Below are 12,966 nucleotides of genomic sequence, written 5' to 3' on the forward strand. Positions count from 1 at the left end.
CTTTAAATAGTAAGTTCTTTTCATAATGTAAATGACTGCATTGAAAAATTTTGGTGTGATGCTGGAGTGGCCTACTTGTAACGTGAGCATGGCACAGCTCCCTTATCATTACTTCAAGGAATCCCTGAAAGTCCACCCTGTGGTAGTCACTGTAACTCTCCAGTACAGTCATGTGGTTGGTTGCCTCAGAATCCATTCATACACCTGACCTTTGCGTAAGAGAGTTAAACTTACCAAGGAATATGGACTTTGGACCAAACCCACCCTGGGAGAGCTGGATTACCTGACTTTAGGGAGAGGGTTGAGGGGATCTGGTAAGAACTGCATGGAAGCTGACTTCACGAAAGATGCCACAGAGTGGGATTAGTTTGGGATCAGACATCCAGCGAGGGCTTTCATTCCATTTAGGCCCTTTGTTGGCTTTCTCCTTACACAGGTCACTCTCAGCCGACAAACCACTGGACGGCCAGTGTGTGCCTATTACCTGGCAGAAAAATAACTCATTTCCGAGTGATAGCTGTCTTCTGGTTGACTGGAAACTCTAAACTTGGATGTTCACTTTTGTCAGGTTCTCAAATTCCTATACAATTCTTACCAAGAGAAAAACCACTTAATTTATTTTAGTAAACGCTTACATATATAGCTTGAGATTGACTTTTTTTACACAATTGACTATTTTGCCTAGCTAAGAAAAGATGAACTTAAACACAGCACATGTGTATGTTGTCTGAAGGTACTGAGGAATTCAAAGACGAAAGTGACATGGCTCTCACTTCCCCAAATTGTCAAACTGGACCTGGTGTTCCTTTAGAACACTTGGTGGTAACGCCTGTGGAAGCCAGAGCATCTCAAATAATTGGATACTTCAGGGGTTCAGGTTGGCCCAGGGAATCAGTCCGTTAGCAGTGGGAGGCCTGGCCCTTTTCTGAGCTGTTTCAGTGTGGCCAGGGTTGCTTCACAGCCACCGAAAGCAGCATCCTCATCGTGGTGCTCATTTTCAATTTCTGAAAATTTATATAACTGGAGCTTAAGTGTAGGAAAACTTTCTTTTTTAAGCAAAATAAGGTTATTCTTTCTCGTTCTCACAAGAGAATGTCACATTGGTGATTACAGCTTATCTGATGAATACCACGAATTTCTACCTTCCGTTCAAACTGAGAAAGAATGCAACTAAAGATCATTAGTTAAGGGCTGGGTAGAGATTGCTGGTGGCCTGTGGAGGACTATAGGTTGTCCATGGGCTTGTGGCCTTTTTGGTAACTTTTTATTCATAATAACATTATTCAAAATTGAGATAAACCTAGAAGTTATGTCCCTTTCTGACATAAGTGGGTGGCTAGCTGGCCCAAAGGCCACAGAATTGAGGGGATTGGTTCTGGGCCTCACTCTTATCCTCACTTGAGTCCTGATTATATTTAACTTACTCAGAGCTCTTGGGGTCTTTTGGAGGCTGCATGTAGAACATCTGCTTTTAAGGGACTGGCTTAAGCTCTGAGGGGAACTTGTAGACAGATACACTGAAGTGCACACTTCACATCCATCCTGGGCTTTCGTTTTACCTTTGGAGTAAAGACCAAAGGCCTCAGGATTGAAGTATTCAGGCATGCAAAACCCTTCAGGGACCTGAAAATCAGAGTTACTTACGGTTTACAGCTGCCTGGCACTAGCTGGCATTTCCTGTTTGTAATGCTTTGGGTTCTTGTGGCTAGGGATAGAAAATATGTTATTACTAGTCGCTACGAAGACAGTGGGTGTTTGCCCCTCAAAGCCACCTCTGTCCTGACCTTCACCCAGTATACTCATTGTATCTCCTCCCCTCCTATAGTATCAGAACCTGCTCAAAGGAAAGGATCTGTTTGCAGTGTGGTAAAATTGTGAGGTTTTGCCTGAAATGTTGACTCTTCCAGGACTATTCACCTTCATAATAAGCAGAAGGCTATCGCATTATTCAACTTGATCTAGTAGATAGTTGCTGAAGTCCAACCAAGTGCCAGACACTCGACTAGGCACCCACACTGTCCTTTTTCATAGACACTTTTTTCATTTTATTTTTTAAAAAAAGGTTTAAGAGGTCACATGCTCAGTTTTGCATAACCTTTGCTAAGCAGTGTCTATGTATTGAGCTACATCCTAGGGCTGCAAAATTGACTAAAAAGTTTCTGCCCTCCATATGCTCTAGACTGGTGGTGGTATAAAACAAAGACGAGGGAACTGAACGTTAAAGATGCAAGTGGTGTGGTTTGTGAGCCCAGAGGAAAGAGTCATTAATTCAGGTGCATTTGTAGAAGTCTTCAAGGTGGAGATATCTTCTCAATTGAGCCTCGTTGAATAAAGAGGGATTGTGATCGATTTGGTTAAGGATCTTTCAGAGTTGGAAGATAAAGCTGGAAAGGAAGTTTAGTGACTGATAATAGAGATCTTTAATGTTTTGCTAAGTTAGTGCATTTAACAAATATTGATTGACTGTTTTCTCTGTGGCAGGTACTATTCTAGGAGCTGGGATATAGCAGCAAACACACCAGACAGGAAATAATGTCCCTGCGCTCATTCTAGTGGCAGGAGACAACTATCTAGAAGGTCATATGTACTGTTACTAAAAATAAAGCAGGTTAAGAGGATTTGGGAATGCGGTGGTTGCTACTTTTTATAGGATGGTCCTGGCTTATTTTTAGGTTGACTGAATTTTTTGCAAGTTGTTGTGAAGAGGAGCAATATGAGCCTATCTAGATTTCTGGAAGGATAGTTTTGGAGGCAGTGTGACGAGAGGACTTGGATGCGAGGAACAGGGAGATTACTTCGGAGGCTGTCATTATAGGTCAGGTGAGAAAGGATAAGGTAGAGCTGGTAGAAATTTAAAAGAAGAAATGGATAGGACAGGCTCTGGTCAAATTAAACAGTGAGATGTAGGAAATGAAAATGGTGGAGGAATTGAGGATGTTAATTTTGGAGTATCTTAAATGATGTCATTTATCAGCACAAAAGTATTTAGGAATAGTTTTAAGAGAGGAGGATTTGACAGTAAATTTGTTGTGAGATAACTTAACAGCCTGACCTCCAAAAGTTAGTTAGAAATTTAAGAAACACTCAGGAGAGAGGTCAGAATTCAAATGGCATATTTGGGATTAATTAGGATGTTGTCTAAATTTCTTTCCCTTTCCTGAGTCCGTGCAGCTTTGGTGTGAATCTCTCAGGGTTCAGAGATTAGGGGGTCACGTGTACTTTTAAGTGTGACTGATGCTTTTGCGTTTCCCTGACTTGTTTTTAAAAAAGAAAAAAATTGACTATTAATTGGAAAATATAGTAGATTGGATTTGTATTCATAAATAGAATTTAAAGTTGGAATAGTGGAGACATGAATGTGATTAAAAGAATTGAACCTAAATGACAAAATATGCTAATTAATATGTTTTGTGGTGTTTTAAAGCAATCGTCCTCACCTTTTATAATAGCTGATGAAGTTAAATGAGTAGGAAATTGAGGTGCAAATAAATAGAATACCAACAGAGTCATCCCATGACATTGAGTCAGCTAGAGAAAACACATTTTCTGTTCTTCAATCATTGTAGTGCTCTCTGTATCATTCTGTTGATCTACTTTTTAATTTTTTTGTCTAAGCAGTTTTGCTCATCACCTCCATTTCTTAGTAAGATGTGTCCATGTTAGTATTTTCCACAAGGCTTGAAAAAATAAATGTGCTAGTGTCAAATTAAGGTTAAGTCTTTGGGACAATCTCAAAATAAATCACTGAAGCACTATGATGAATTTGAGGTTTAGTGCTTTGAACTTAAAAAGGTGCATTAGTTGCTTTTGGCAGAAAATAATTGTCAGGTGGCTCACTTAATTCTGTACATTAATATATACACACAGCAGCAGTTTGGCTTCCTGGGGGTATGTGGTAATAGGAAGATTAGGAGCAGTGAAAAAGCCTAATGTAGGAACTGGTGCGTGGAGGGACCTTCTCTTTATTTCATGTTGGCCCATTAATGTTAATAGTTTCTTACCTTTCTTAATGGTGATACTTTTTATTTGAATTAGCTCTAGAGTTTATAGAATGCTACCAAAGTCATATTTGGAATTTTATTTAGTTCTTGTGGAAAATTGTTATGGTCAGTATAATATTACTATTTTATGTTTGAGGAAACTGGGGTATTTACACCTAGATCAGTATTTCCTTTTCAGCATGTCTTAACATTGTGGTAGATTAAATAGACTTTATTGGTGGATTATTTCCAGCATAGGATCCCTGTGAGAAACTTAAGTAGAGCTATGCCAAAATAAAAATGTTAAGCTATTTTCAGTTGAATTCTTGCTGTAGAATGTTTTTTAGAAAGAACTTTTTTGCTTTTTTTTGTTACTAGTTAAATATATCTGACCTCATATATTTTTCAACTTAAAATAAGAATCATTTTAACCCTTCTTTTCCTCCCCTGATCTTTATTGACTGTTTCTCATTTCCTTCTATTTACTTTGTTTTCTCTAACAGTTTCTGTTCTGAATTTTGACACATTGGCAATTTATATGGAAAAGCTGTGCTGAGAAAAATGAGTTATCTAAAAGACTGTTTTGGTTAAAAAATTCTTTTTACAAAGTTTCAGAATAACAGAATAACACAGTGAACCCCTTATATCCATTGTTCAGATTCAGCAATTATCAACTATTGCCACAGTTGCTTTGCCTTCTCCCCTTATTCATAAATTTCAGATTTGTCTATTATTATCTCTCATGCATCAGTTTGCATCTCTAAAAAATATAGGTATTACATAAATACAATGCCAGTATCATACCTCATAAAATGAACACTGATTCTTTGATAGTATCAATTATCCAGTCCATAATCAGATTTCCTGGTTCTTAGAAAGTCTCTTTACAGTTGATTTGTTTAAATCCAGATCAGATAAATTCTACACATTACATTTGGTTAAAGACCAATTTTTAAAGCAGATGGTTGTTGAGGAACCACATGGGGAAGCTGTCATTGATTCTTTCAACAATTTTATTTCAGCTCCATATAACAGTCTCTCTTTCTCTGTAATTCCCAACTAATTTTTTTCTTTTTTGAGGAGGGGTGGGGATGGAGAAGGGAGGAGAATTCCAAAGTTGATATGTTACAAATGAGAAATTAAAAGTTATTTTATTTTTAAAGTGATTTTATTGAATCCTAACATTACATGGTAATCTGAAGTTCTGCACTTTTAAAGATATCTAGAATATTAACATGACCGGGACTAATAGTTAACCTTATACAATAAATTGAATAGTGCAGGAAAGCATTTTATTAAAGTACAAGTGAAGAAAAGATGTGACATTCAAAATGACTTACTTTGATTGATAAAGTAGTACCACGTTCAGTTTATAGGAAATGCTTGAGTTTAATATGACCAAAAGTAAAAGAAATAATAATGGCAGTAATGATTATTTCTCATTTCTTTGTGCAGTATTTCAGACTTGTGGTTTGTTCTCTCTCTTTTGTTATAGATAGAGGTATATAGATAGCTAGAGATATTTTATTTTGTACTGCCAAAGTAGCCAATCTGCTTAACTTTTCGCCCCAACATTTGTATGTTTTACCTAACAGACTTGTACTACTTTATTATTTTTTTCTTAAAGTATACTCATTATACAATACTATTGGCTTCAGGTGTACAACATAGCGATTCAACATTTGTATGTCTTATGATGTGCTCACCACACTGAGTTTAGTATTTGTCCATCTAGTAATCAACTGTGTAAAGTTATCACATTATTAACTATATTCCCCTTCACTTTTTTCACCATTCCTCCCTCCCCTCTGGCAACCATCAGTTCTTCGTTTCTCTAAGTCTGTTTTTGTTTAATTTTGTTTCTTCGTTTTTGTTTTTTTTTAACTCCACATATAAGTGAAATCATGAGATGTTTGTCATTCTCTGTCTCATTTAGTTCTGAAAGGTTATTTTAGAAAAAAAATATTTGAAATACCAACCTAGATATATGTGAGATCACATAAGGGTGGTTGAAAGGATTTTAGCAGTTCCCTTTCAATATCCTTGTAACAGCTAACCATATGCAATCTTCTTGAATCACTAAAAGTAATACTAAAATAATTTTGAGTGCAATGCACTGCTGTGTAGACTATCTAGAATAATTCTACTTGGGATGTCAAAACTGAATGTTTTTCTCAAACTTTGGAGTAGAAATGGTAGAACATAGCCATCAAAATACCTTTCCCTAGTTGTTGCTTAATCTGCTTTAAACCAGATTTACTGGTTTCCAAGATATACTTGGAAGGTCTTATTGTTTCTCTAGGACAGGTTAGACTTCTTCAATACAATTTCTTAGACTCATCTGGAGATATACACAAATTAGTTTGTATTGAAGAGATTATTTAGTCTTTTAAACATTGTAGATAAATCAATCTCATTGATGTTTTAATTTTTGAAGAAGTACATAGAGTAATATAAAAATCATTGTATGAAATTGGCATTCCAATTTGTTGAAGTCATTTAATCAGAAGTTCCCTTCTGGTGTTTAGCCAGGCATCATTGACAGAAAAGGTGGAATCCTGTGTCAGGGTTTGCATATATTGTTGAGCAGATTGTACACTGCACAACACAGGGTTGGGACATTTGTATAAGAGTCAACTTGTGTATTAGGACAGCTTCTGGCTGATGGCAGTTAAGGTGTCTTGAGGAAGGAACACATTTCTGTTTTTACAAAGGCTGTGTAGGGGCTAGCAGTGGTACTATGGCCTATGCTTCAGACTTCAATTAGAGATGAGTATTTGTTGAAGTAATCAAGAAAAGCATGTACAGCAATATCTCACATGAGATGCTATCATAATCTAGCACTTGCTTTTTGGCAACCTCAATAATATAGTATGGAGTCCGCAGCCAAAAGAAGGTCACGGTGGGCCAGTGAAGTGAAATAAATGATACCAAGTTTATGAACTTAATATTTTATATATAGAAAATCCTATTTCATTATATGTATGCATTTATGGCCCATTTATATGTTTTCCAGCATATATTTTCCATATTCTGTTTTCCCCCTTCTACTTTCTTTAAAAGAACTGAATAGAAGGGGAAGAAGATATATAGTTAAGTAGCTCACAGGAGCAGTAAGTGATAGCTGATAAACAGATGGCCAGTGGTGGAGATGGAAATTTTAAATTTAGAATAAAATAGATTCAGGATTGCAAATAAACTTAAAAAACTAGTCTAGATTGGTATCAAGCTGGTAAATGAAGAGGCATTCCTAGCTAGGAAACATGTGAGGAGAGTACTGTTTTGCCACAAAAATGCAGTCAGTGGTAGTCATAAATTATGACCTGGAGTTTATGAAAGTGTTAGATAAAATATACCATGTTCTCTTTTAATACCTTTTAGAAAGCTTTTTATGAGTAGCTAAAATTTCACCAAATGTTGGTACTTCCAGATTTGAGTGTCTGGTATAGTATTTATTTAATAATATATACTGCTCAGGTAGCTTTGTTAAACCTACCAAGTTCACCTATGTGGACTTCTTTTTCTCATTATGCCAGATAAATGAGGTTCCTCTAGTCTGATCACATTTAGGAATTGTTTCTAAAAAAGAGAATTTGAGACAAAAAATAGAAAAATATTTGCTACAAGTTTTTCATTTGTAGTGTTTCACATACAGTAAAGTGTAAGACTGTGTTTTTATTATATACTACTTAAAATATTTGCTACAGATTTTTTATTTGGGTTAACTAACAAATAGTAAGCACTGTATGTTTTCATAAATATTTTTCTTTCAGAAATGCTTATTTCTTTTTAAAAAATTTAGCTCATCTGTGCCAAATATGAATAGCTGTGAACTTTACTGTTGAAAAATTTCTTGACCTCTAAGAATATTTTATACTTGTTTAATTATAGGTTGAAGACTTTAAGTGACAAATCAAGAGAGGCTAAAGTAAAAAGCAAACCAAGGTAAGTATAGGGCAAGATTTAATTTACTGTGACTTAAATTTCATCCAACATTTGGTTGTAGTCATAATAGTAAAATTACTTCACTGGGTTTTAGATCTGTTAAGGGCATCTGATTATAAAACAGTTTATTGATTCTTTCTAAATTTTGTAACACTGGAAAAATTTTTGACAAAATTCAAAAATTGTTGGAAAAATGATGTAAAAAAGTGTAATTGTTTTATTCTGACAATCAGTGGTTGTTGTTCAATCACAATCATTTTTATTTGTATACGATAGAGCAAATCAAAGTAAATTAAAAATCCTGCATTATTAAGAAGCACATTAATAATGGAACAGTATTTGCAAGCAAGCCTCTTTAGCCCTGATATGTTTTATATGAAAACACTGGTATCAGTTTTTAAATAATGTTTCATTGTTTATGCTGTTACAGTTGTACCCGTTTTTTCCTCCTTTGGCCCCCTCTGCCCGTCTCCCCCGCCCAACTTCTGTTGTGCATCCCCTTACTGTTGTCCATTCCCATGGGTCCTTCATATATGTTCTTTGACTACTTAATCCCTTCACCTTTTTTCAGACAGTTCCCCCTTTCCCGCCTCCCCTCTTACCACTGTCAGTCTGTTGCATTACTCTATGCCTGTGGTTCTCTTTTGCTCATTAGTTTATTTTGCTCATTTGAGTCCTCTTCTATGTGAGATCACATGGTATTTGTCTTTCACCGACTGGCTTATTTCACTTAGCATAATAGTCTCCAGTCCTGTACATGCTGACGCAAAAGATAGGAATTCCCTCTTTTTATCCTGCTGAGTAATATTCCATTGTGTAAATGTACCATAGTTTTTTAATCCACTCATCTATTTATGGGCTTTTAGCCTGTTTCCAGTTCTTGGCTATTGAAAATAGCACTGCTATGAACATAGGGGTGCCTATATTCTTTTGAGTTGGTGTTCTGGGATTCTTTGGCTATATTCCAGCAGTGGAATCACTGGGTCAAAAGACAGTTCCATTTTTAATTTTTTGAGGAAATTCCATACTGTTTCCCACAGTGGCTGCACCATTCTGCATTCCCACCAACAGCCCACAAGGGTTCCCTTTTCTCTGCATCCTTGCCAGCACTTGTTGTTTGTTGATTTATTAATGATAACCATTTTGGCAAGTGTAAAGTGGTCTCATTTTAGTTTTAATTTGCATCTCTCTGATAGCCAGTGATGTTGAGCATTTTTTCATATGCCTATGGACCATCTCTATGTCCTCCTTGGACAGGTCTGTTCAGGTCCTTTGCCCATTTTTAGATCGGGTTGTTTGTCTTCTTGGTGTTGAGTTGTATGAGATCTTTATATATTTGGAGATTAAACCCTTGTCTGATGTGTCATTGGCAAATATGTTCTCCCATAGAGTCTGTTCCCTTTTCATTTTGCTGATGTTTTCTTTAGCCATGCAGAAGCTTTTTAATTTGATGTATTTCCATTTATTTTTTCCTGTATTTCCCTTACCCTAGAAGATGTATTAGCAAAAATATTAGTACATGAGATATCTGAAATTTTCCTGCCTATGTTTTCTGCTATAATTTTTATAGTATGACGACTTACAATTAAGTCTTTTATCCATTTTGAGTTTATTCTGGTGTATGGTGAAAACTGGTGGTCTAGTTTCACTTTCTTGCTTGTACCAGTCCAGTTCTCCCAACACCATTTATTGAAGAACCTATTTTTACACCATTGTATGCTTGTGCCCGTCTTGCCAAATATTAGTTGACCATAAAGACCAGGCTCTCTGGTCTTTCTGGGCTCTCTGTTCTGTTCCATTGATCAATGTGTCTGTTCTTATGCCAGTACTAGACTATTTTGATTACAGTGGCCTTGTAGTATAGTTTAATATCAGGAATTGTAATCCCTCTGACTTTCTTCTTTTTTCTGAAGATTGCTGAGGCTGTTTGAGGTTTTTTTTGGTTCCATTAAATTTTTGGAATATTTGTTCTAGATTTGTGAAGTATGCCATTGGTATTTTAATAAGAATTGTGTTGACTGTATAGTTTGCTTTGGGTAGTATGGACATTTTAATGATGTTAATTCTTCCAATCCATGAACAGGGTATATGCTTCCATTTATTTATATCTTCCTCAGTTTCTTCAGTGTTCTATAGTTTTCTGAGGACAGGTCTTTACCTCCTTGTTTAAATTTATTTCTAGGTACTTTATTATTTTTTTGTTGCCCTGGTATATGGGATTTTTCCCTGTGGTTTCTCTTTCTGATAGTTCATTATTGGTGTACAAAAATACCATCGACTTCTCAATATTGACTTTGTATCCCACTACTTTACTGAATTCACTTATTAGGTCAGGTAGTTTTTTGGTGGAGCTTAATAGGGTTTTCTATGTATAGTATAATGTCATCTACGAATAATGACAGTTTTACTTCCTCCCTTTCAATTTGGATGCCTTGTATTTCTTCTTCTTGCCTGGTTGCTGTGGTTCAGTACTATGTTGAATAAGAGCATGAAAGTGGACACCCTTGTCTTGTTCCTCATCTTAATGGAAATGCTTCTAGTTTTTGCCCATTGAGTGTGATATTGGTAGTAGGTTTTTCATATATGGCCTGAGTGTTTTTATCATAAATCGGTGCTGGATATTTTGTCTTTGTCTCATTTTGTCTTTTGTCTCTGCTTTGAAGTCTATTTTGTCTGCTGTAAGTATTGCTACCCCAGGTTTTTTTCATGTCCCTTTGCATGAAATAATTTTTTCTACGCCTTCATTTTCACTCTGTGTAGATCTTTTGTTCTGAGGTGGGTCTCTTGTAGACACCATATATGTGCGTTATGTTTTCATATCAAGTTCTTTTTCTGCATCTGCTGATAAGACTGTGTTTTTTGTCTTTCATTTTGTTTATGTGATGATTACATTTATTGATTTGCGAATATTGTGCTGTCCTTGCATCCCCGGAATAAATTCCACTTGATCATGGTGTATGATCATTTTAATGTATTGCCAGATCCAGTTTGCTAATATTTTGTTGAGCATTTTAGCATCTATGTTTGTCAGACATATTGGCCTGTAAGTTTATTGTTGAGTCTTTACCTGGTTTTAGAATTAGAATAATACTGGTCTCATAAAAAGAGTTTGAGAGTTTTCCCTCTTCTTAAATTTTTTGGAATAGTTTAAGAAGAAAAGGTGTCAGTTCTTCTTGGAACGTTTGGTAAAATTTGCCTGTGAAGCCATCTGGTCCAAGGCTTTTGTGGTCCAGGAGGTTTTGGGGTTTTTTGTTTTTATTACTGCTTCAATTTCATTAGTTGTTATTAGTTTATTCAGTTTTCTGCTTCTTCCTGATTAACTTTTGGAATGCTGTATTTTTCTAGAAATACAAATTATCCATTTCACCCAGGTTGTTCAATTTCTTGGCATGTAGTTGTTCATAGTAATTTCTTAACATCCTTTCCATTTTTCTGGTATTAGTTGTTACTTCTACTCTTTCATTTCTGATTTTATTTATTTTGGTCTTCTCTCTTTTTCTTGATGAGTCTGGTTAAAGGTTTGTCAATTTCTGTTTATCTTTTTAAAGGACCAGTTCGTGGATTTATTGATCTTCTGAATTGTTTTTTCAGTCTCTGTGTCATTTAATTCTGCTCTGATCTTGATTGTTTCGTTCCTTCTGTTCCACCTGGGCTTTGTTTGTTGTACCTCTGGTTCTTTTAGGTCTAGGGTTAGGTTGTTTATTTGAGATTTTTCTATCTTCTTTAAGTAGGCCTGTATTGCTATGAACTTCCGTCTCAGGACTGCCTTTTCTGTGTCCCATAGGTTTTGTGTTGTGTGTTCATTTTCATTTATTTCCAGATACTTTTTGATTTCTTCCTTGAAATCACCAGTAACCCATTCATTATTTAATAAGTTGTTATTCCGCCTCCATGTATTTGAGTGTTTTTGAGTTTTTTCTTTGATGTTGGTTTCTAGTTTCAAGCCATTGTGATCCGAGAAGATGCGGATATGATTTCAGTTTTCTTGAATTTTTTAAGGCTTGTTTTGTATTTTACCATGTGAACTGTCTTTGAAAATGATCCATGCAGGTTTGAGGAGAATGTATATTTTCCTTCTTTGGGGTGGAATGTTCTGTAAATATAAATTAGGTCCATTTGTTCTAGAGTGTTGTTTAATGCTACAATATCCTTGATTTTTTATATGGAAGATCTATCCATAGTTGAGAGTAGGGTGTTATAATCCCCTACAATGACTGTGTATTGCTATCAATCTTTATTAAAGTCCTCCAAGATTTTCTTTATAATTTAGGTGCTTCTATATTGGGTGCATATATGTTTACAAGGGTTATATCCTCTTGTTGGACTACTCCCTTCAGTATTATATAGTGACCTTCTTTGTCTCTTATTATGGCATTTGTTTTGAAATCTATTTTGTCAGATATAAGTATTGCTACCCCATTTTTTTTATCATGTCCCTTTGCATGGAATAATTTTTTCCATTCCTTCACTTCAGTCTGTGTAGATCTTTTGTTCTGAGATGGGTCTCTTGTAGACAGCATATATGCAAGTCATGTTTTCTTATCCATTCAGCTACCCTATGTATTTTAATGGGAGCATTTAATCCATTTACATTTAAGGTTACTATTGATAGGTACTTACTTGTTGCCATTTTATCCCTTTGTACCTGTGTTCCTCTCTTGCTCCATTTCTTCTACATAAGGCAGGGGTTTTTTGTTTTTTTTTTTTTTGTTTTGTTTTTAGGATGTCTTACAATGCTGGTTTGGTGCAGCTCATTTAGACTTTTTCTTTAATCTGGCAAGTGCTTTATTTTGCCTTCCATTTTAAATGAGAGCCTTGCTGGACAAAGAAGTCTTGGTTGCAGGTCCTGGCTTTTCATTACTTGGAATATTTCATGCTAGTCCCTTCTGGCTGTAGTGTTTCTGTTGAGAAAACAGCTGATAAGCCTTATTGAAGCTTCCTTGTATGTTACTAGCTGTTTCTCCCTTGCTGCCTTTAAGATTCTCTTTTTGTCTTTAAATTTTACCATTTAATTGTGATGTGTGTTGGAGTGGGCCTCTTT

The 12,966-nt window shown here is 35.6% G+C and overlaps 1 protein-coding gene across 1 annotated transcript in view; it reads left to right on the forward strand.

Annotated features, from left to right (window-relative positions):
- The window catches only part of DTNBP1 (dystrobrevin binding protein 1), a 145,901-nt gene that overhangs the window by 1,440 nt on the left and 131,495 nt on the right, over nucleotides 1-12,966 (forward strand). The window contains exon 2 of the mRNA XM_054591877.1: nucleotides 7,872-7,925. Coding sequence (XP_054447852.1) covers nucleotides 7,872-7,925 — 54 coding nt within the window. The remainder of the gene's footprint in view (nucleotides 1-7,871; nucleotides 7,926-12,966) is intronic.

The sequence above is a fragment of the Pteronotus mesoamericanus genome, unplaced genomic scaffold (genome assembly GCF_021234165.1).
Source record: "Pteronotus mesoamericanus isolate MK-2021 breed Mesoamerican mustached bat unplaced genomic scaffold, CSHL_Meso_final scaffold_31, whole genome shotgun sequence".
Lineage (NCBI taxonomy): Eukaryota > Metazoa > Chordata > Mammalia > Chiroptera > Mormoopidae > Pteronotus > Pteronotus mesoamericanus.